The sequence below is a fragment of the Pygocentrus nattereri genome, chromosome 16 (assembly GCF_015220715.1).
Source record: "Pygocentrus nattereri isolate fPygNat1 chromosome 16, fPygNat1.pri, whole genome shotgun sequence".
Taxonomy (NCBI): Eukaryota; Metazoa; Chordata; class Actinopteri; order Characiformes; family Serrasalmidae; genus Pygocentrus; species Pygocentrus nattereri.
The window spans coordinates 37,290,552-37,314,498 of NC_051226.1; the positions used below are offsets into that span (position 1 = coordinate 37,290,552).

The window sequence follows — 23,947 nt, forward strand, 5'->3', positions numbered from 1 at the left end:
CAGTCCATGTGGCTCCAATTCATTACATGTGGCACAGGTTCTTAACCTAGCTCCTGGGGAGCCACAGCACTGGATCAAAACAATTGTCAGGCCCTTCAAATGGGCTCTTAGATGGAGCAGGTGTGGTGATCTAGTGCTGTTAATCCCAAGGACGGGGATAAAGACACATTGTTTTAGAGCTATACTTGTTTTAGCGAATGCTGTGTGGCTACTCAGCTCTCTGTATCAGTGCCTTTATCAGTCCAAACGGGATCAGTTACGAATGAACTGTATTAGATTCATGAGAACTGAACCTGAGCCGAATGTAATGAATTAGAGCCCCATAAATTAACACGCCTGATCCACCAGTCAGCTCAACAGCTGATTGTCAGGCCCTTCAAAAGGTATATCAGTTGTGCTGATGCAAACTGTTGGAAACAGTTGCAGGCCCTCATTAGCAAAAATAAGACAAACTGATCTCAGTTAATGGAGTAACACCCTGTTCTGCAACAGATTTCCAGAGATTAATATGCATTGTCACTGAGGGAGCGTCTTTCAGATTCAAGTGTAATGATTTATGTGTGCAGTCTGCTCAGTGCTTATCGCTGTACACAAGCTTCCATTAGGGTTTAAGCTACTGAGACTAGCCTGTTTGGCCACTTGCTGAGTCGCTACCTTCATTATCTCTTTATTCACCTAAACCGGAGAAATTGTGTACAGCATATAGGTACTGTATATACACTATATGTCCAAAGTGTAGTTCCCCCTCTCATGTAGTGTTGGTTCTGAAGTCATGGGTGTTGATAGGGAGTTTGCTCTGCTACTTATCTGGCCTTTTAGGAAGGCTTTACACTAGATATTGGAGCTAAACTAATGTTGGAGCACTGCTTTTGGATTTGATTGGATTTATCCACAAGTGTGTTAGTGAGGTCAGGTACTGATGTTGGATGATCAGTTCTGGATGTTGCGTGATTTATTGTGCACACATTGTTACTGTAAGGTGTGCAGGCCTCCTGTTTGTTTATGTGCAAGGTCGGCCACACACAGTGTTGTTACCCCTCTGCATCTGTCTGATTGTGTGTGTGTGTGTGTGTGTGTGTGTGTGTGTGTGTGTGTGTGTGTGTGTGTGTGTGTGTGTGAGAGACATAGCAAGATTGGCCAGCTGGCAGAGAGAAAGTGATGATTTTGTTTCTTCAGTTGAGATGTTTTGGCTGGGCATCTGCAGTGATCTGGTGTAATTATCAGCTTACACAGAGACACAGCATTCTTCCAGATGTAGATAACTGTTACTGATTTGTAGACAGTTTATACGCTCATTCCCTCCTAGTCATCCTAGTGGTGGCCCATTGTAGTGGGAAGAGAGAGATTGAATTTTTTATATCGTAAAAGAGAACCGTGAATACTATGAATCATCTCATACAAGCAATTCAAACACATGCACAGTGACTTTCTTTTGACTTGTCTTTTGACTTTGCACTCTGTATTTGAGGTTATTATTGCTGAAATGTCCCTCTCCTCCCAAAATTCAGTTCATAGTTCATAGGCAACGAGATTAAATTCAACTCTATTCATGTTTCCTTTGATAACTTTTAATGCTCCAGCACCGTTTGCAGAGAAGCTGCCCCATGTCATGATGCTTCCACCTTCATACTTCTCTGTTGGTGTTCTTTGCAAATAACAAAAACAAGTGTCTGAATATGTGTTTCCCCTTGTTTTCCCTATATAAACACACACACACACACACACTCACTCATTTTGTATTTACTCATTTTGCATTTCTTGTATGAGTGAATGTCATGTTTGGCTTGGGTATTCATGCATGCTTTATGTCTACATAATGTGTGTTTTTGAATGTATTTGTTAGTTTGTTTGTGAGTGCTTCTGATAAAATGTGTATGTGTGCTTGTTTGTGTCTGGGTGTATGTGTGTTTGTTTCAGGGCCCACGGGGTCTAGATGGCCCAGTTGGTGAGGCTGGCACTGAGGGTAAAAAGGTAGAACACAATAAACAACGCAGTAGTCAGTAATAATGAAAATAATATAGCTGCCATTATTAATTGATTTATCCTTTGCATTCTTGTTGCCTCTTTTCTCCTCCAATAGGGTCTTGATGGTCCCCCTGGAAAAATTGGCTTCCCTGGAGACCAGGTAAAACCTGCTGGTCAGATCTCTGTGCAGAAAAGTAGTAAAACTCACAGTGTAGTTTATTTTTATTTGACACATATATACAAATAATGTGTCACCTTTAATAACAAAGAAATGAAACAAAATGATCCATATAAAAGTAGTACGTTCATCATTCTCAGCACTGCAGTAACACTGACATGGTGGTGGTGTGTTAGTGTGTGTTGTGCTGGTCTGAGTGGATCAGACACAGCAGTGCTGCTGGAGGTTTTAAACACCTCAATATCACGTCTGGACTGAGAACAGTCCACCAACCAAAAACATCCAGCCAACAGCGTCCTGTGGGCGGCATCCTGTGACCACTGATGAAGGACTCGAGGATGACCAACACAAACTGTGCAGCAGCAGATGAGCTGTCGTCTCTGACTTTACATCTACAAGGTAGGAGTGTCTAATAGAGTGGACAGTGAGTGGAGTATTTAAAACTCCAGCAGCACTGCTGTGTCTGATCCACTCAGACTAGCACAACACACACTAACACACCACCACCATGTCAGTGTTACTGCAGTGCTGAGAATGACCCACCACCCAAATAGTACCTGCTCTGTGGGGGTCCTGCCCACTGAAGAACAGGGTAACAGAGTATCAGAGAAACAGATGGACTACAGTCTGTAACTGTAGAACTACAGAGTGCAGCTATACAGTCAGTGGAGCTGATAAAGTGGACAGTGAGCGTAGAAACGAGGAGGTGGTCAGAATGAAGTGGTCAGTCTGTGTAAAAGATGCTTTTGAGAAATCAAAAGCTTTTAGTGAATTTTTTGTTTGGAAGCCTATTTAAACTGGTGTAGCTTCATAATGTTATATGCAGAAATTAATAATAGGTTTGATTTATAGTCTTCATAATTATTATCATAGGTTTGATAGACGTGTGTAAATGCTGCTTAAAACCTACATTCACAGAGAAGGGAAATTAGATTCTCTGACAAAAAACAAATAAACCTATTAGAGCTAAATTGCTAAGTTGATACTGGTTGGTATAAGGAGAAATATAATTGTTAGTGTTGTATTTATAACCATACATACATATAAAATTTCAGCTCAGTTTAGTTATTCTGTAAGCAGCTAAACTCAACTAACTAAACATGCCTATTGGGCAAACTCTGCCCCACGCCTGCAACCGTCTAAGCAGCACTTGAGTTCATAGATAAGTCTGAAGTCTGAAAACTGACATGGGCAATAACTCACCTCTGAATACAGCCCTTAGGACACAATTTATACCCCCAACTCTTTATGGAGGGGCCAGCCTTCCAGGCAAGGGGTCGGAGGAGTACTACATTAATTCAAAGGCAGTGACTGAATGCTAGAAAAGCAGAATACAATTTACACGATTGTTTGACTGAGTATTTGACCTTTTGTAAATGAAAAAAGTACATCAGATCGTACAGCCACTGCGCTGCTGATTTTCAGTGTATAAAGGGGACTGGGACTCATTTTACTGCTTTACATCAATGTGAGGCTTCATTTCAATGAATCAAACTATATGAACTGCTGTTAATGTGTTTCACTCTCAGAATGGCATCTAAGGCAATATCACAGCAATCAGAAAGTAAATCAGCAGCCCTTGAGTGCAGAACCATATTCTTCATCTGATTTGATCTATTTACACCCTAATTTCTAATAGCACATCTCAGTTTGTGGCAGTACTTACATAAAGGTAGCACAGCGGCGCCTGTTTAACTGTTTTGCTGTGGGCAGTCAGTAATGTACAACCCATGCTGTTAAAAGTTTATTAAAGCAGCTGTAAGCAGCACCGTGCTGATTTCCTAAGCGTTTAGTGGAGTGCTTGCTTTGTTTAAGAGACTGGCATGTTACTCTGTGCAAATGAATAATTTTGGGAAAGGGTCAGTTTCATGGCCATTTAAATTGCAGCAGCTCAACACAAAGCTTGATGGCTCTGATTCAGTGTGTTGAGCTCTGGCTTTTAGATTCAAACTATTCAGAATCAAAACAGTCATTCTTTTATTACTGTAATTTTATTCTAAAAGGATGTCTTTTCTTTCTGTGCAGGGTAAGATTGGGGAGCCTGGCGAGGTCGGGACAAAAGGGTTTCCGGTATGTTCAGTTAATACACACTCCTTCTTGCTAGTGACAGTTCAAGACTGCAGCTCATATGTTATCATTGTGTTAGCCATCATCTGACCCTTCACCACTGACCATTCTGACCTTCTGAGCCATCTAGCTGAATATTTTTGGGTGGTGCTCCTCAACTGCTGTGTCTAATACACTCGCACCAGCACCACACACTACCATGTCAGTGTGACAGACCACCACTGAACAACAGCAGTCCTGCAGTCAGATACTTGCCAGTGATGAACAGGGTAGAGGGCAGCTGACATACTGTGCGTGACAACAGATACATATAATTTACACCTAGATCCATAAAGTAGATGGACAGGGGGTATAAATACCTGGTGGGAATTCAGAGTTTAATGGTCAATATTGATTGCAACCATGATTTACTGTCCTCTTTAATGAATAAAATAAACATTAATGCTTCAAATACTTTTTGATTGCACTTAGAGCATTAATGTTATTAGTTTTAAATAAATCTTTTTTCTCCACAGGGGATTCAGGGGCCTTCAGGGGCACCAGGAGCCAAAGGAATCGCAGGAGAGCCAGTGAGTTAAATCAAAGCTATGGCTCCTCTCTGCACTGCACCTTAACCCTTTAAGTTCTAGCGGTCTGATATGTGGGCCCACACTTCTCTTCAGTTTCTCACACTGAAAGTGTGAAGTGAGAAATTCTATGCATGTGTGGTTGATATTGATGTTTTCAATGTCTCTGCCTTAAATAAGGGCCCCTCAGGAATACCAGGAGCAATAGGGCCTCTCGGAAACATTGGGCCAAAGGTAAGTTTCTACAAAGCGGACACACTTCATATTTTCCAGGTCTTCACATGCTCTCATCCTGAGTGATGCATTGCAGTTCAGATTCATTTCAGTTCAGTTGCAGTTCAGAATGATCGGTCTGATTAAACCTCATTACACTTGAGCACACACACTTAATGTAATAAAGAGTACACCCGCGCATACATGCGTAGACAGACACGCACAAACGTTTGGCTCCAAAACGCACTTTTTCTTGTTTTCAGTCCTTCATCTGTCTTACATTAGATGTAATTAGGGTAATAGATGCTCTAATTCTATCATCACTCATTTAAATTGAAAAAAATGCTAAGCCCTAATAACAGTATTAAGACCTTCCTAAAAAGGAAGAACTTCTAAACGTAACATTGACAAAAAATCTAAAATTGGTTATCTTTTCAAAATTGTTTTCTAAGTTCTCTTTCTCTTTATTAGGGCCCTCCAGGAAAAGTGGGAGACTCTGGAGTTCTAGGTGAACCAGGAGAGAAGGTAGGTTTCATAACGTCTGAGAAAAGTCAGTACAGTCACCAGTAAATTTAAGGTGATGTCCTGAATATTAAATCATACTTACAGCCTTCACTATCACAGACTCAGGCACTACTGTTCAAACTATCTGTATCTTAATTTGAAGAAATTATAATGATTTGCTTTGATATAGCAGAGCTTTGTGTGTTTTTAAGGCTTGATGGGGTACCTACCATGTTTTAAGAAAAAAGACCAACACTGGTATTTCAGCTTCAAGCACACTTTCTGTTTCTTTAAGGAACGGAAAGCCTGCTCACCACACGCTGCTGTGTCCCTGCTCAAATCGGCGCCTTCGGTGCATCTTCACATTTGAAAATAGATTGAGAATTTGATTTTGCCCAAAACATGAGCATATACCACATCAAAACCAAACTCCAGGAGGCAAACTTTAGCCTGCCAGTTACAGCCTAAAGTTTGCACCTTCTCAAGGCCAGGCAGCACATAAATTTGTCTTGGTCTGCACACCTGCCTCTTTAATGGAAAGGAAAACATTGGTTTGTAGCCTTCATTTCAGTCTTTGCAAAAAGGAACTATCAGGTGTGGATCTGTTTGTGCAGCTTTTGGCATGTGGGATTATGGATCCTGTCTGAGTATAGATATGCCGTATATCCAGAAAACACCTTCTAATCCAGTGTTTCGTCTGAAATAAAGGGTGTTAATAGCGAGTTTGCTGCAGCAACAGCCTTTACTGTTCTGGTAAGGCTTTACGCTGGACCATTACTGTGTAGATTTGCTAGAAATCAGCCACAAGAGCATTAGTGAGGTCAGGTACTGATGTTGGATGATTAGATCTGGAAAGTGTTGAATGGAACTAGTCAACAGTAAGCATGGTGAACTGAGCTCATGTGCATCTGCATCAACTGTGGTCATTAAACAAGCTGTGGATGCTCCATTGCCCAAAATCGATTTCTCTCATCAGAAGGGGTTTCTACATACTTTTTGACATGTGTAAACTAAACATGGTCATCATTTGAGTTTGGATACTGTCTCACTATAAACCCTATTTGAGGATTGATGCCGTTTTAGGGTGTCTTCACATATAGTTCTTTTGAAATGAACCAAACTGAAAACACCCTTAGTGTGGACCCTGTTTGAGGGTACACTGATCAGCTGAAGTCTTGACCTCACTGCACATGGCCTTGTGTAATTTCTGTCTTGGCAAATATGCTTTTGTTGTCTTATTGTTATTATACGGCACAGACTATGTGTTGTAATGACAGGGCGAATCCAGCTTTGAAGAAGACTGGTAAAACTATATTTGTGTTTAAATAGAGCTCCTAAAACTAGGCTAATGTTAGTCTGTGCTAGCCAGTGTTGCCATTATAGAGACCGTAGTCATAGTTTACTGATGGTAATGCCAGTTCTGCTGCCACAGCGGACTTACGGGGGTGTCTGAACAGAATATCTCAGTCTCACAGGAAGGACAGAGAAGTGTGTATTTACTCAGTGCTGATTTGTGTGATTTGTAGGGTGCACTGGGAGCAGAAGGGAACGCTGGAGCTCCAGGCCTTCTCGGACCCAGGGTGTGTATGAGCTTCGTTTGTTCATATATGCGTTTTTTTTACTGTCGATGTGTGTTTGATTTCTTCAAATGAATTTTGTGTATGTGTGTAGGGAGAGCCAGGTTTGGAAGGGGAGGCTGGTCCTGCTGGTCCTGATGGCGCTAAGGTACGTGTTTCCGGGCTCACTAGTACTGAGCCACAAGTCCTGGCTCAGGGTTGTGGGTGCTATTAGGAGATTCATGCATTTCTGGTTCTCAAGCCAATTCTTATGATCATTTTACTGTTGCGGCTGCGGTCAACATTACTGGATCAAGATCTATGACAGTTAATTTTGCGTCTTTTAGAGAACAGTATCTGTTGGACACCACCACAATAGTTCATATTTCCACATACAAACTTTTACAAAGGGGTCCTATGAGTACAAGCTCTGAACCCTGCGAATTGATGCAGCTTGTCTTTCTGCACTGCAGAATCAGCAAGCTAGTTAGCAAGGAATGAATGTGTTATAAACACGAATGTACTAACAGCCATGGATCTCAAGGTGTTTAGTGGTATTAGCTTACCAGTAACAGTAAGACTTCATAGGTTTATCTGATGTTGTCTCCTTGTGCATAAAATTGCTTGTGCGCTTATTTTTGGCTTTTATCCCAAAATACATGAATTCTCAAATTCCTCAGGCAGAAAATCCTAACCCAATTCCACACTTGAGATTATCACACCTAGATCACAAGACATCACGGGCAACCAAATAAAAGTCTGCCCTCTTCAGGTGGACTGTAGATTTTTTGGTAATTAAACAGAGTAAATATTTGAATGTAAATTGCCTGCTCTTTGCATAACTGCAATCACGTCCATATAAGGGCTAAAGAAATTCAAAGAAATTTGCAGTCAATTGTAATTTTATTTTGAGTGAGCACCAGAAGAAATTCTGTTCTACAACTCAACTGTGACTTACACAGCAAGGTCAGACGAACAGCACACAGTTCATCTACTCAAACATTACCCAGAGAATACTGGATATGCAGATAAACAGAACCACACTTTGTTCCTCCCTCAGGGACACTGCGGTGTCTTTTTCCTCTTATTTAAAAAAATGGTCTTAGTCGTTAGACTGTGGTAGAACATTTTTCATCTGTACTGTCAGACGATAGACTGACCTCTGCAGTGTTGGATTAATACTTTAAGTGTTTGAATTGTTTGTAAGACTTGGGTAATTTTAGTGTATAGTAAGAATTGATAGTAATGTTTGGCTTTATTAGCATGTTTGTAGGAGCTGTGTTGTTTGTTTTGATCAGGGAGAGAAAGGCGACATGGGACTGGAGGGTGAGCCTGGCATGAGAGGTGACGCTGGAATCAAAGGCAAAGAGGGACCACCAGGTGACCCCGGACTTACCGGCGTCAGAGTGAGTGCCTTTGTACACACACACACACACACTTCCTAGTATTCACATTAACTGCATAGACTAATATAAGTATGCTTAATTCATGTATACACATTGTGCTTGGACTAATATCAGTATGTGTGTGTTTGTGTGTGTGTGTCTTTAATCTACTCCCTGCTCAGGGTCCTGAAGGGAAGCCAGGGAAAATGGGAGAGAGAGGAAAGCACGGCCTGAAGGTCAGGGATGCACTAAGCTTTTGAAAAATGCCAGTACATAAAGTTTCATTAGCTATTACAGAATTCAGTGTATTTCTGTACTGGTGGTCACTGTTTCACTATAATTTGTTGTGGGCCAAGTGCTTAAACTAGATATTAGTGATCTCTTAAGAGACTCAAGGTCCTTAATGTGAATATGCCTTTTTTACTTGATGGCCTAGAATTAGCATTAGTGTTAGAATTAGTCCTATACATACACTTCTTGTCCAGTTTATTGTAAACCAATAACTTCCACTAGCTTGTCACTCCATCTTGGTGAAGTTAAAGCAGACAGTCTGTTTGTTGATGCACAGTTTGTATAAGCTGTCCTCTAGTCTTTCATCAGTGGTCAGCTTTATCAACACCACTCTACCTGTTACTGTACACTTAGATCTATTAGCCATAACATTAAATCGTCTCCTTGTTTCTGCACTCGTTTTATCAGCTCCGCTGCCCATAAAGGAGCACTTTATAGTACTACAGTTGCAGTCTGTAGTACATCTGTTTCTCTGTGTATTTTATTAGCCCCCTTTCACCCTGTTGTTCAGTGGTCAGGACCCCCACAAGACCACCATAGAGCAAGTATTATTTGATGGTGGATCATTCTCAGCACTGCAGTAACACTGACAAAATGGTAGTGTGTTAGCGTGTGTTGCACTGGTATGAGTGGATCAGGCACAGCAGTGCTGATGGAGTTTTTAAAAATTGTGTCCACTCACTGTCCACGCTATTAGACCTTGTTGGTCCACCTTAATGTAAAGTTAGAGACTGTAGCTCATCTGTCTGGTCATCGTCTAGTCCTGCATTAGTGGTCACAGGATGCTGCCCACACGATTTTTGGTTTGGTTGGTGGACTGTTTTCTGTCCAGCAGTGAAACTGAGGTGTTTAAAAACTCGAGCACAGGACGCTGTTGGCTGGATGTTTTTGGTTGGTTGACTATTCTCAGTGCAACACACACTAACATGCCACCACCACACTGCAGTGCTGAAAATGATCCAAGACTTAAGTGATACCTGCTCTGTGGTGGTCCTATAGGGTCCTAATCATTGAGGAACAGGAGAAAAGGGGCTGACAAAGTATGCAGAGAAATAGTTGGACTATAGTCATTGTAGAACTAAAAAGTGCACCTATATGGTCAGTAGAGCTGGTGGTTTTAATGTTATGGCTGATTTGGTGTATATAGTGGAGCTCTTACATTGGCCATTGAGTGAAAGCACAAGTAAAGTAGATGGTGAGTGTATAGGACCTAAAATAAAAGTGTCCAATCTTATACAGTTTGACTGCAAGTTTTCATTCTGTACAGTGATTATACTTGTCAAATCAATTGGTCTCAGTCTTCAGTGTTGGATGAATTCCTGCAGCATCATTTTGCGTACACCCCTAACCCAAAACTATCATTTTAGTTGAGTATCACTATCAGTCTGAGGTAATTCATTTTCAGATGTAAGTTAACCAGCTTCATCCAACTTTACTCACCTAACTCTCTCTCCTCTCTGCCAATGCTAATGCTGACCTCTGCCCCTCATTGGGTCGTCCAGGGCGCGAAGGGAAACATGGGACACCTAGGTGAGACTGGAACAGTCGGGAAACTTGGACCAGTTGGAACCACTGGGCCCAAGGGATCGAGAGGAACCATTGGATCAGCGGTAAGGAGACAGGAAGAGAATGAGAGTGTAGTCAAAAAATGTGTTTGTGTAGAGTTGTTTTTTGAGGAGAAGGTCAGTTTTATTTCATGACATCTTCATACACAGATGTTCACAGGTCACCGGTTAGAGTGGAAAACAATTGTACAGAGTGTTATCACCTTTACTGAGTATTAAGGTTGTGTACTTGTGATAGAGAGGCATAGAACAGTACAGTACAGAACATTCTAAGACGACCTTAAAGGATCGGGCCCTTAGAGACAGAATGACTATTCTGATACACAGAACAAGCATATAGGAGTTGTTGTTATTATTATTATTAGTAGTAGTAGTAGTAGAAGAACCCCCCCTTTACATAATCTTCCAACATTAAAAGAACACTAAAAAACACTAAAAGAACTCACTTATGTACAGAGCATATATTACTGAATAGATCCTCTAGTTAATGAACTCTTAAGGAACTAGTTGTCCCAATTTCAGTTTCTCTCTCTCTCTCTCTCTCTCTCTCTCTCTCTCTCTCTCTCTCTCTCTCTCTCTCTCTCTCTCTCTCTCTCTCTCTCTCTCTCCCTCCCCTCTCTCTCTCTCTCTCTCTCTCTCTCTCTCTCTCTCTCTCTCTCTCTCTCTCTCTCTCTCTCCCTCCCCTCTCTCTCTCTCCCTCCCCTCTCTCTCTCTCTCTCTCTCTCTCTCTCATTTTTTCAGGGTGCTCCTGGACGGATGGGTCAGCAGGGGGACCCAGGCATAGCAGGGTATGAGGTAAAGAGGATGAAAGCTTCTTAAACACATTCTGCGCTTGACCTGCCATACCGTTTGATCTTCAATACACACACACACACCACCCCACATTCATTAACTCATGTTTTTGCTCATTTATGGATCATAGAAGTGTTTCAGACATGAAGAAGACTCTCTCCTCTCTCTTTGTTCCTCTCTCCCTCCCTTTACATTCTCTCTCTCTCTCTCTCTCTCTCTCTCTTTGAATCTTTAAAGGGTCACCAGGGGCCATCGGGTCCTATGGGGCCTCCAGGACCGAAAGGTGAAAAGGTAAAATTACACCTCCCTGTGACCTCCTGAACACACCAATCCACGATTAACCCCTGACCTTTTTACCTTTTCCCTGCTAAACCGTCTGTGACCTCCAAACACACTACCCTTAAGTTTACGCACTGCGTCTCTGACTCTGACCCATTTAAATGATCATCATAGCTCAGACTGCAGACATGCTGTGCTGTTTTCATCTCACGTACACTTTAACACGGCTCATTTAAAGCTGCACGCACACACACACACACACACACACACACACACACACATGCACACACACATCCACACAGCCCAAATACGTTACACTGTGAAGAGGCATCATGTACATTACACTCTCATCTCATCTGATTTAAGTTTGTGCTCCAGATGGTATGTGACGAAAAGCAGACACGTGTGTGTGTGAAAACATTTTGTTTTTGATGAATCTGTTTGTTTTTCAGTTACACTGGGATGCAATAAAACTGACACGAATGCATGCTGTGTTGTTTTGTTTTTTTTTGTTGTTCAGGGTGAACAAGGGGAAGATGGGAAAACTGAGGGCCCTCCTGGTCCCCCTGGACTCAGAGTAAGATAATCTCACTGTTTCTTGCTCTCTCACACACACACACACACACATACACACAAACATCTAACTGCTTCTGTTTCTTTCTCCTTTTATTGATTTCTTTCTGTTCACTTATTTTCACATTTTACATAATAAGTACTTCACAAACACATTTATTGAATTTAAATACTGTGTATATTATATTATGAAACTATTGAATTATGATATTATAATCTTGCGTTGTCATAACTTTACAAAGGTGTAGAGCTGGACTGAAATATTGCTTTAAAGACAATATCAGTAGACAACCCACATTGTAGCAAAAATCTCACTAATGATGTGTCCATGGTTACTAACTTTCCAAATTTTACTAACTCTCCTAATGTGACAGCGACAAAGAATCCTGGGTAACTCAGTTTTAATATTTACATCACTGAGTGGGTTTAACAAATGTAACCACTGAGAACAAACAGTCATGTTGTTCACAGGTGACAACTGATGATCATATCAATCACTAAAGCACTATTTAACTAACACTATTGGAGTAAAAATAAAATTACAATTGTATTTGCATTACTATATTGGATATTATATGTGTGTGTATTTATGTAGGGTAGAGTTGGAGACAGAGGAGATCGAGGGGAGCCAGGAGATCCAGGATACCCAGTGAGTTAACATACCACTCTTTGGCCTTTTGGTTACAACAGTCAAACTGACATGGTTTCAGAAAATGCAAATGTAGAATATATATATGTAGTGTACTAATATTATCACAGTCAAAATCCAAAGATAAAGTAAAGTATTTATTTTTAAAAGATTTGAGTAGCTTTCATCAAATCATCTTGAGCAGGAGTAAAAATGGTAGCAGCACGTTGTTGATTCCATATTTCACATAATAATTGTTGTTTCAGTAAAATGTTAATAGTACAGCATTTATCACCACAAGCCAATTGAAGCTAAAACAGCACAGATGCCTCATATATGGGGTGGGATCAGTTTAAATTACAAGATGATGGTGATTCCAGTATGAAATTTGCAATAACAGGTTGGTTATGGTCACCGTAGAAGGATGGCAAGTTTGATGAATCATCTCAAATACGTGAATATAGCCATACTTTGCAGCTGATTTCAGTGCGATTGAGTCTTTAATAATTGCAATAGCGTGTGGTGTCTTTGATGAGGGAGACGCTAAAACCCAGTGCTCAGTGCCTGAAACTTGTTAACTGTGTTCTGGCTGTGGTGGAGGAGATGCCCCCCAGTGTTGTTGGATTCTACCACTCCCAGGTAGAGGATTCTGGCTCAGGGGTGAAATTCACTCTAGCTCTGGACTACTCTAGACTACTCTCCACACTAGAACTGTAAGGGTGATAGAATGATAATTCTATTCTGTTACACCCACGTGACTCATAAACACTATGGAAGTGCTACAAGTGACTCATAAAAGCCAGATCTGAGGGCTACAATCGTGGATTGTCTTAGCAGCATACCCTGTATGAGCAGCAGGGCTTCTGGCTGACTGTTAATACATTGTTGCCACCTACTGGATATCTTCTAAACTCCAGTAACAAATATGTTTAAAATTATGGTTAGTTGTGAAATGCAAATATTATTGTTTTCAAGGGTGATTTTGACCGCTATTCCGCTTCAGGGTTGAACGGTTCTGAGCACAACGGGTAATGGTTCCAGGAGCTTTTCAACACAGACAGGGTTTGACATGGAACCAGGCTCATTGCATTTTTGGGCATGGTTAGCCAGCTGTTATCTGTTTAGTAGGATGTAAACACATATCTGAATGTTTGCTGAATTGTTCCAGGTTTATTCGGTTTTCTGCCACTGCATCCTGCTACATTAATTCAAATCTGAAACCATATACACTGTAGGTTCAGTTTGCTTACACAGATGGCAAATAAATGAAAGCTGTGCACAATTTTAATCCACCACTCAATAAATGTCAAAGCTTCAGTCGAACACCAGTTTCTAATTGTCAAAGCACGTTGGTAACTGGGAGAGAGTAGCCGGTTAGCATTAGCTTAGCTGACGTGCTGCCAGTGAGTGTAGATGATAATGACTCAAATCTGAGGAAGGGAAGTCGAGTGGCTGGTGTCAGATGGACTGAAAGGTGGAATTACGCCTGTTCTGTGGTGTTTGGAGCTGTTGCATCCTAGCTAAGCTAATGCAAGTTGGCTCCTCTCCTTGAGCTAACTTAACTAGCTTAGCTAAAGAGATGCAAAGCACCCCATTACAGTTTCGATTCGACTAACTAGTGCTCTGCGGTCACAGGTGTAGATGATTAAAGATGATTAAATTGTACAAGTGCTAGGTGCTACTATATGGTAAGTGGAGCTGATAAAATGGGCAGATAGTGTTGAAACAAGATGGTGTTCTGAATGATATGGCCGGTTGATATATGTAATATGTAATGATCATTGTAGTTAATCAAGTTTAGTAAGTTTAGTCTTTCTGCATTTGTTGCTTGTTGTTCACTGGTGATATTCTAATGTGCAGGGTCAGCAGGGGGTGGATGGACTTCGAGGCAAACCTGGTGCACCTGGATTACCCGTGAGTTACATTGCATCATTTGTTTACTGTTTGTACCACAGCTGCAAGCTACATCATTCAGTCTGTGAATGTGCGGAACAGTTGCAGATCGGTGCTGCTTATCTCGAAGAGGGCAGTTGTGCTTTGCATAATTGTGTTTCACTATTAAATAGAATTAAAACCATCACAGTTTCTTAACCATGAGAAGTAACATTGGTTAGCCATCAGTTAGCTCTCGCTTGAGCTGGTGCAGTTCATATCGGAACAGCCCTCCCTGCACTTTTAATGTTGCTTTCATTTTCAGTAAAGTTGTAGAAAATGTAAACATTTCTCTGTAAAAATATATATTCATAAAAATGCATATACTTAATTATACTGTGCTTTATGTCTTTTGTCCCTCTATGAGTGTCACAACAAATAATCTGAAAAAAAAGTCATGAAACTGCATCACTAGCCTAGAGAATTACACTATATCATGTCATCAAAACCTCACCATCACATAATTATCTCCACATAAAAAGAATTGTGGCTATATTGCCCTCAACTAACACACACATGTTGAGCATTCGTGTTTTTTTTTTCTTCATGTTTTAGGGCCATCCTGGTCCCCGTGGACAACAAGGCCCCAAAGGATCGAAAGGCGAGCAGGTACGGGGTTGTACTGGTGTGTGTGTATGTATGTGTGTGTCAGGCTGTGACTGCATGCATATGTCTGTGTGTTTGGTAGTAATGCACATCTCATCGCTTTGGGACTGTAGTTTTTACTGTTCATGGAAGGTAATTGAGGATATTTCTTTTTCTTTCTCTGCTTTATTTTTTCCCCAAAAGGGTCAGAAGGGTAAACAGGGTAAACTAGGAGATCGTGGAAGCAGAGGATCAGTAGTAAGAGCAAAATCTTTGTCTTCTCTCTTCTTCACTCTTTCTTTGTTTCAGCCCAGAAACAGATTTTCGCTGTGGACAGTCTCTTTTTACCTGTCACTGTCGTATCTTTTATAGAAGAAGGCAAAACCTTCTTAGCATTTATTAATTAACTTGAATACTTGATAGGTTTGCTTTACAGATATTCTGTTAGTCCATTTATTATGAAATTTTCACCAAAGTAAAAGGAATCTCTCTCACAGCACAATGAGTCTGTCTCTCTCTCTCTCTCTCTCTCTCTCTCTCTCTCTCCCTGTCAGGGTGCTGTTGGGCTGCCTGGTCCAAGGGGCGTTGTTGGTCGTGAAGGACAGGAGGGCGTTCCTGGCTCAGATGGCATTCCAGGGAAAGATGGGAGTAAAGGAATACCGGTGGGCCTTTTTCTACTATTGATGTTTCTGTCTGTGGTGTTGGGTAGATTCATACCTTAACTCCTGTTCAGTTTTCCATTTGGTTTTCCAAAGTCCTATTATTCAGTTATTACTGAATTCCTCAGTAACTCCATTATTTACTAACAACTGTGACTATTAGGTTTTAAATGATTAAAGTTCCTCTTTCTTCTTTTTTTATCATCTCAAAAAAGTTACAAGTTAAATTTCACAGTTCAAGTTCCACAATTTGAGACATTATTAATGTACCTTAAGATATTAAGATTGTAGACCTAAAACATTTCTGTAAGCCAGTATGATGAAGCAGTCTCCTTTCTTCCTCTCTCATTTTCTCTCTCTCTCTATAGGGTGAACAAGGAGATGATGGTGAGATTGGTCCTACTGGTAAACCTGGAGGCCGGGGTAAAGTAGGTGTCCCAGGATTACCAGGAGATCAGGGTTCATTTGGTCCAAAGGTGAGAAATTTATGAACTCTCGGACTTAAATATCAAACTTTGCAATTTTCCATTAGTATAACCAGACAATTACTCAATGGTAGGGTGAGCGAGGTCTCCCAGGTCATCCTGGCCCTTCAGGGAAGAGAGGATTTAAAGGGGTGACGGGCCTTCCAGGAGCTCAGGGGGACCGGGGTCCCAAAGGACAGCCAGTGAGTCCTGCACGCACACACACACACACACACACACACACACACACACTAGCCCTGGGCTATTCCCTCAAACATACAGATACAGATATATCTCTCCTTGCCTTCTGATAAAATCACACACGTTTTTATTGAATTCGTATTATTAGGCAGTTTACCAAGCCTTGGCATCAATAGACGTGTTCCTCACCATATTGTAGTATATTGTAGTATATTGCATAGGACTGAGTTGTGGTTTTTCCAGCATTCTAGTTTAGTACTTTTTTTGCCAAAGGTCAAATCCCTTGGGAATTAAAGTTCCTGGATCTGTTTGTTTACCATTAAACGTCCCTTGTGGATAGAACATACAGCAAAAAGAAATCCATGAATCTACAGCCATTTCACACTTTAGTTGGTACTGCAGATATTTTACTTTTTTATTTATTTATTTATTTATTTTGATGCATCTGGAATTTTAGGTCACCAAACGTAGAGCCCAATACATTTTAAAGTAATTACTACTGATATCATAAAATACTGTGAAAGAGTAGATCACTTTGAGTCAATCTCTTATAATATTTACATTTTTCAGTTGTGTTCTCATTCATTAATTATATGTTCAGGTACTGAACTGTGGTTCAGATATTTGAATCGGAAGACAACAGAACTGGTTTATTTCCTTGATGTCCTATGCAGTATAATAATCAAAATCCAGTAGTACTTTCTATGTTGCTCTTTTTTTGACCACATCCTAAAAGTGCTTTGCCCATAATTACCGCTTTCTTCTATATTTTAAGGTAATTACGTTCTCTTCTCTTCTTTTTTCTGGACACTGGCATTTGTTACAGTAACTGAATGATCTGATGTCAATGGGACAGAGTGATGCATTTTTGTTTTTCAGGGTGATGCTGGAGAAACAGGGTTTCCAGGGATACTTGGAATGTTTGGACCAAAGGTGAGGTTTCCTCTAAATCCAGAGAGACTGATTAAGAGAGATAAGCAGTGCTATGATTTCTTGACTCATGTATATCACTCTGTGGGGTCTCACAGATGTTTAAAAAGAAGCTGAAGTATTGGGCTGCAGTGTTGTTACTTCAATGAAACATTAACTCAAGCAGAAGTAAAAGTTGCCCCGAGTGAAAAATATCAGGTCCAAAAACACATCGATATAGGAGCTGAAGTTTATTAGTCTCTGTTTTTCTCTGGTTTTGGTCTAAAATAAAATGATAAAGCTCCGCAGGGAGTAACAGAAAGGCAGTCAAGGAGGTGAACCTACACAAGAGAACACAATTATCTCAAATTTAGGAAGTACGTAACAAGAACTAATATAGACCTGAGGAAAAAGCAGATTCCTTTCCTCGCAAATGGAAGAAATAAGAATGTTAACATTTATATTCAGAGTACTCAAAAAGTACTCAAAATTATACATGGCAATAGTTACTACCCACACCTGTCATAGACCTCACAGGGAGAGGGAATATAAATATTAAACCAATATATTCATTCATTCTGACTTTTAAATGGTCCCGTGCTTTTGGCTTCAGGTGCACAAGCAAATATACACACTAAACACAGGCATAGAGCTACAGTGGAAATTTTGGGAAAAAAATGCAGACACCATTAGCCATCAGCACATAAGCACACACTGGTCTTTGGAGTTAATGAATACCCCCATGTTTTCTTGGTCTGTGTGGTCAGTGAATATTTCAGTTCATGGCAGGATCAGTGGTGTTAGTAGCACTGTAATAAAGGAGTAAAACACTCCAGAACACAGTTATCCAATGTGCACGCATGTTCATGCTTGTGTGTTTTATATGTTTAATATGTTTAAAAGTGTTGTTGTTTGTTCAGGGGCCTCCAGGAGACTATGGGCTGAAAGGCATTCGTGGGCCTAAAGGGCCTCTGGGCACCATGGTGAGACTGCGCTCTGTCTTTTAACTCAAACTGAAGGGAAATCATACCCAGAACTGGGCCGTTTATTGTCTGTATACTGAGAGATTGTTGAGATAAAAAAAAACATTTTTAATATTCACTTGTATAACATACACTCATGTAAGAAGAGAACGCACCTGTAAGGGTTTTGTTGATAATGTGAAAATGCACCACTTGTTAACTCTTTGAACTGATCCTATTGGTAGGTAAGTGTTTGAAAACTAAGGAAAGTGTGTAGTAATTCAGAAAGTTTGTAGATGACAGTAAAGGCATAAAAACGTTTTTAGATTCAAATTCTCATTAAAAGAGTAGATTTCCCCCTGTTTATCAGTAGGACAACGTGTTAACAACAGTATATTGTTTCTCTGCGTTTCTGTAGGGGAAAAGTGGAGTTCCTGGTCCTGTTGGAATAATCGGTCCTATTGGCAACCCAGTAAGTTTCATGTGTCAAACACAAGGCCCAAGGCACAATCCTGACCAGCCCGCAAGGCTGTTTTCATTTTCTATTAATATTAGCTCGTTTCACAGTGCACTTCACTACGGTACCCAGCATGCAGTGCAGCAGTCCAGCTCTTCTGCTCTTAACAAGAGTCTATGGGACAGTGGTTACGCCTTTAGATTTTGAATATTTCAAGCATTCATGTAACATTTCAAGGTCTACAACAAGTAGGTATATTTTACTGTTGAAGTTTTTTTCCTTTTTTTGAATAAACAATGGCCAGTTCAGATCATAATAAAAAAAAAAAAACAATAAATTTTTCAATATGGCCCGTTTAGTGGTTGAGTTTGACACCCCTGCTGTAAATGATCTCTACTACATCTCAATTTACAATAATAATGCAGGCACCACCCATACAAGAAGAAAACAATGTGATATAGGGCAGCTTTTGGTTTTATTTCACTCTGACCTGTATTTAAAGGAGGAAGGCGCAGAAAAGTGTCATCATTGAAGTGGGAGACCATTAAAAGTCTGTGTGGCATTATACTTTAATTACAGCTTAGTATATTAAGTAATGCTGTTCAGTAGGTTAATCTTCATATTGGTTTATGGTTACACAGGTGAGTTTATTGCATTCAGCCGCAAGAGCATTAGTGAGCTCAAGTACTTATGCTAGATGATGAGTTTTGGATCAGTTCAGCTCATCCCAGTGGTATTGGATGGAGCTTCATCACTCCAGAGAACACAGCTCCACTGCTCCACAGCCCAATGCTGGGGGGGTTTATACTCCTTCTGCCTATGCTTGACACTGGGCATGGTGACCCTAGGCTCATGTGCTGCTGCTCCAGAGTGTCTTATTCTATTTGTCGGTCCTTTCTAAAGAGATTATACATGCTGTGTTTGTACATTTAAATATCTGTGTAAATGGGTACACCTTAAAGTAGCTGAATTCACAAGTACAGGACGTGTCTACAAACTTTTGGACATATAAATGGCACCAGAGTCTGCAGCAATTTTTAATACATAACTGTCTTCTTTCTTTGCCTTTTACTTTTGTGTAGGGTCCTAGAGGTAATGCTGGCAACAGAGGAGAATCGGTAAGATGTGAAAGTGCACACACATATAGACAGTGTGTTTCAATAATTGCTCTCTAAATGCTGTGTCTTGGGCTTTTTGTCATGCAGGGTGCTCAGGGGCCGAGGGTAAGTATTTATGCACATTCACAGACCCTTCATGCTTCAGTTACAATATAACTAAATGATAAGCAGTATTTAATTCATCGGTACACTCATGGTTCATTTGACTGTTCATGTCTGTGTTTTATAGGGCGCTCCAGGACCTCGTGGCCCTCCTGGACCACCGGTGAGACCCATTTCATATCTGAACACATACAAAACACAAGGAAATCCCAAGCCCTAATTGAATGCTTATCTTTTTTAATCTAGGGCCCACCCAGTATCCTACAACCTTTTGTAAGCATTTTCATTTTTTACTTCTTTTCTTAATTTGTCTATCGATCTAAATAAACATACTGTATGTTTACGTCACAGAGCAGTTGATTAATTTTGTGTTTGTTCACTCTATAGCAGCGGGATGACAGCGGAGTACCTTTGCCTTTGTTTGCTGACTCACACATGACACTCAGAACAGAGGTGTGTATGTTAATGGTGTGCACACAAACACAGTCATGCAACCTCAATATCACACACACACACACACATATATATATATTATCTACAATTACTAAATACAAATATATTGCATGTGTATATGCATATATATGTTGGGACAGTATGAAATGCAAATAAAAACACTCTGACTGGTATTTATACAAAAACAGTACAAAGATATTTTACCTTATCACCTCCATTGTATTTTGCATATTATATACTCATTCTAAAACTAATGCCTCCAACTCATTTCAAAAATTTGTGACAGAAGTAATTTAAGACCGCAAACATTGTTAACATGTTCTAAGAACTTCTTAAACACTCCTTTTATGCTTGGATATAAAAGGAGCATCCAGGAAAGGCCTAGTCTTTATGAGCATGGATGTGTCAAGACTTACCACTTACCACCAAAAAATGCATCAGGAAATAATCCAAACGTTTAAGCACAGCTGTCCTCACTAAACAACTGCAAGGATTTTAGATATTTTACCCTTTGCAGTGCTGGTAAAGTCTTGTGTAACGGGAGAATGGCATAGATTTTGCTTCTAAAACTGGTGCCTTCTGTCAACGTTAATTAAGTGCTGTTGAAAGGAAAGGTGATATGACAGCGATCTGCTCTTATACCATCTTTTTAAACCATGCTATAAGCATCCGATTTGGAGTGAGTATATATTTACAAAAAATCATTGAGGTTTATAAAATTGAACAACAGGTACTGTGTTTTTGTACTGTTTTCAATTTAAAATAGGTCAAGCAGATTTCTTTCTTTGTTTTTATTAGTATTCTCATACTGTCCCAACTGTTTTACAATTGAGGTTTATACAGCCAAAGATGCATAGAGTAGCCTAAACCCATACCGAGTTAAACATAGCTTATCAGAAACCAACTTAAGTAAAAAAGTATTGTATCAAAAACAAAGTACTGATTAAAGGTAGAATAAGCTTAGAACATCAAGCATCTGTTTTTTATAGGACCTGTTTAAGGTTAGCTCTGTTCTTATTTTGTTTGTCTTTTTATTTAATTTAAAATTAAACCCTAAACGTTGGAAGTGAAAGTGTTGTCAGTGTAAAATATGCAGATCTATAGAAACTTTTCCTCTCATCTCACTGTCTCAGGGCGTATCTGTGTTTGATTCGCCTACACTGGACCGGTCTCCAGAGATTTTGAGAACACTGCATTACCTGAGCTTATTGGTGCGCAGCCTGAGGAATCCTCTGGGCACACAAGACCACCCAGCTCGCCTCTGCCGGGACCTGCGTACCTGCCAATACAAACTCAACGATGGTGTGTGTGTGTGTGTGTATTAGTGGATTTATAGAACAGGAAAGTGCTCAGTAGGTCCAAAATGTCAAATATAGTGCTGTCTGGAAATGAGCTATTTTTTCTGTTGCCACCACTTTGTAGGAAATTATTGGAAAAAAAATTCTTGTTTTTCCAAAAAAACTCAAGGAGCTAAGTCCTATGTGACTACAGTAAAGTCTGTTTTATTACATAATCACACAATTTAAAACCCTCTGTATAAGTTCATGCTTTGCTCTGCTCCATTTATGACAATTATAATAATGACTTTTGTGATTTAATTTAAACTGTATTGTAATTATGATTTTAAGTCAGGTTAAAAATGGTGCAGTCATAACAACGAAGAATGAGGTCTGTGATTAAACCCTGATGGCTTATCCAAACACTGAACTGCAGTATCTGTAATTAGTATTCATTACGTTCATTATTCATTATTGTCCTTCTTTACTTGCTGGTGCTATTTAGTGGCAACTAGTTGTGGCTTAAATAGATGAATATCACATTTTTCATAATGAATTAATTATAGGGGTCAAAATTAAATTTTGATAAATATTTCATTCTTAAAAAAGAGGCCCGGCACCGTGTGCATCCATGAGGAAATATTTTGTTCATACTTTGGCAAAGGTTGATGGGAATTTGATTTACTTTTGTTATGTGTCTGTGTGCAGGTGTGAATGCTACCAGTAACTCATTGTTTCCTTTCTTTAGGCACTTACTGGATTGACCCAAACATGGGTTGCTCCTCTGACTCTATAAAAGTGACCTGCAACTTCACAGCAGGCGGTCTTACCTGCCTGAGACCAATCACAGTGTCCAAGGTACTGAGCTCAACTAATCGCAATGCCAAAAATGTATGTGCCTAAAAAGCCAATCACTTTCTAAGGTTTCTCTCCTCATATATGTGATTCCATTTTCTCCATCTTCACTTCTTTTTTTGATTTTGAAACATTAGGTTATGAAAAGGTGCAAACATGTCCCTTTCCCATATAAAAATGAATAGTTTGCCTCTAAACTCTTTCAAGATACACAGTTGAGCCCTAAGACCTTTACTGTATCTTTGAAGGTATATTAGTGGATTTGTATAAGAGGAAAGTCACATAGTACCGTCCTTCCAACATTGTACAACAGACATTTTTATTAGTGTGTCTTAATCTTAAAATGATTACTTAATAAACAAACAAACACTTCTGCAGTACTGTGTTATAGGTGTGAGTCAGTCTGGAGTTCCTCTCAGAGCCCAGAACTGAACTTTCTTCATTTATATATGTTGCAGCGTCAGTATGAGGGCACAATTCTGTATGTATGTGTGAAAGAGACTCTGCGGCTATTAAAGGAACAGCGAGTCACAAAACGTTGCTTACGTGTGACAACAGATCACGTATATCACAGAAACATCATCCACTCAGCATTTAACGGAGATAGAAACACGAAGAATCACTAAAAGAAACTAACTGGAGTACATGACAAACAAGCATCGCGCAGGCTTCAACGAGGATATTCACTTCATTCAGATTCACAAACACAGCAGCTCATGAATTTAATGTTATTCTTACATTCTCATATGTATGTTCGTATACAGCCTTTCAGTGTAAAGTAGTAAAATACAGAACTGTTAAAGCTTGGGTTTTCCATGTGCTGGAAGACGTTTTGTCACCTGTATCAAGAGAGTGCCTGTGTACGTGAGTGGTCAGTTGTTTTAATGAAGATTGTCAGTTTTTTTTTACGTACCCCCAACATCATGACGTACCCCAGTTTGGGAACCACTCACCTAGTGTAATAACTGAATCTGCGCCAATGTTGTAGCTAAACTCTGCTTCGCTACTGCTCTGTGAAATTGTTGAACTATGTTAGTCTAATGTGATCGCTGAGCTGCTGATTGTACACATTATGAAACACCTAAGCTCTGTTAGCTCTGTTATAATTTACCCTGATGGCTTTAACATATTAATCGCATCTAATGTGTCCAATCAGGGGTCAATTACTTATACTTGTTCCTTGCATGCTGCCTTTCTAGGAAATACTACATGGATGAACCTGATGGCCTGATTACAGATTTGTGCCACTTAACTCCTGTAATGTCCAATCCAAAGCCTTTTGTTAATGCATATTAATTCTTCTTGATAGTTTTCTCAGTGTGTGCTGGCATCATCAGTGCTGTTGTTTAATGGCTGTTAAAAGCTTATGTTGCCCTGTGATTGATTTCTAGCTGGACTTCGGTGTTGGGCG

The 23,947-nt window shown here is 40.0% G+C and overlaps 1 protein-coding gene across 1 annotated transcript in view; it reads left to right on the forward strand.

Moving 5' to 3' along the window:
• The window catches only part of LOC108439562 (collagen alpha-1(XXVII) chain A-like), a 93,022-nt gene that overhangs the window by 67,574 nt on the left and 1,501 nt on the right, over positions 1-23,947 (forward strand). The window contains exons 29-60 of the mRNA XM_037545734.1: positions 1,918-1,971; positions 2,081-2,125; positions 4,169-4,213; positions 4,726-4,779; positions 4,957-5,010; positions 5,461-5,514; positions 7,020-7,073; positions 7,165-7,218; positions 8,348-8,455; positions 8,617-8,670; positions 10,228-10,335; positions 11,032-11,085; positions 11,320-11,373; positions 11,882-11,938; positions 12,530-12,583; positions 14,423-14,476; positions 15,050-15,103; positions 15,284-15,337; positions 15,634-15,741; positions 16,107-16,214; positions 16,298-16,405; positions 17,283-17,336; positions 18,233-18,295; positions 18,693-18,746; positions 19,814-19,849; positions 19,937-19,954; positions 20,079-20,114; positions 20,198-20,224; positions 20,339-20,404; positions 21,538-21,706; positions 22,430-22,539; positions 23,928-23,947. The exon at positions 23,928-23,947 is cut by the window's right edge and continues 181 nt beyond it. Coding sequence (XP_037401631.1) covers positions 1,918-1,971; positions 2,081-2,125; positions 4,169-4,213; positions 4,726-4,779; positions 4,957-5,010; positions 5,461-5,514; positions 7,020-7,073; positions 7,165-7,218; positions 8,348-8,455; positions 8,617-8,670; positions 10,228-10,335; positions 11,032-11,085; positions 11,320-11,373; positions 11,882-11,938; positions 12,530-12,583; positions 14,423-14,476; positions 15,050-15,103; positions 15,284-15,337; positions 15,634-15,741; positions 16,107-16,214; positions 16,298-16,405; positions 17,283-17,336; positions 18,233-18,295; positions 18,693-18,746; positions 19,814-19,849; positions 19,937-19,954; positions 20,079-20,114; positions 20,198-20,224; positions 20,339-20,404; positions 21,538-21,706; positions 22,430-22,539; positions 23,928-23,947 — 2,042 coding nt within the window. The remainder of the gene's footprint in view (positions 1-1,917; positions 1,972-2,080; positions 2,126-4,168; positions 4,214-4,725; positions 4,780-4,956; positions 5,011-5,460; positions 5,515-7,019; positions 7,074-7,164; positions 7,219-8,347; positions 8,456-8,616; positions 8,671-10,227; positions 10,336-11,031; positions 11,086-11,319; positions 11,374-11,881; positions 11,939-12,529; positions 12,584-14,422; positions 14,477-15,049; positions 15,104-15,283; positions 15,338-15,633; positions 15,742-16,106; positions 16,215-16,297; positions 16,406-17,282; positions 17,337-18,232; positions 18,296-18,692; positions 18,747-19,813; positions 19,850-19,936; positions 19,955-20,078; positions 20,115-20,197; positions 20,225-20,338; positions 20,405-21,537; positions 21,707-22,429; positions 22,540-23,927) is intronic.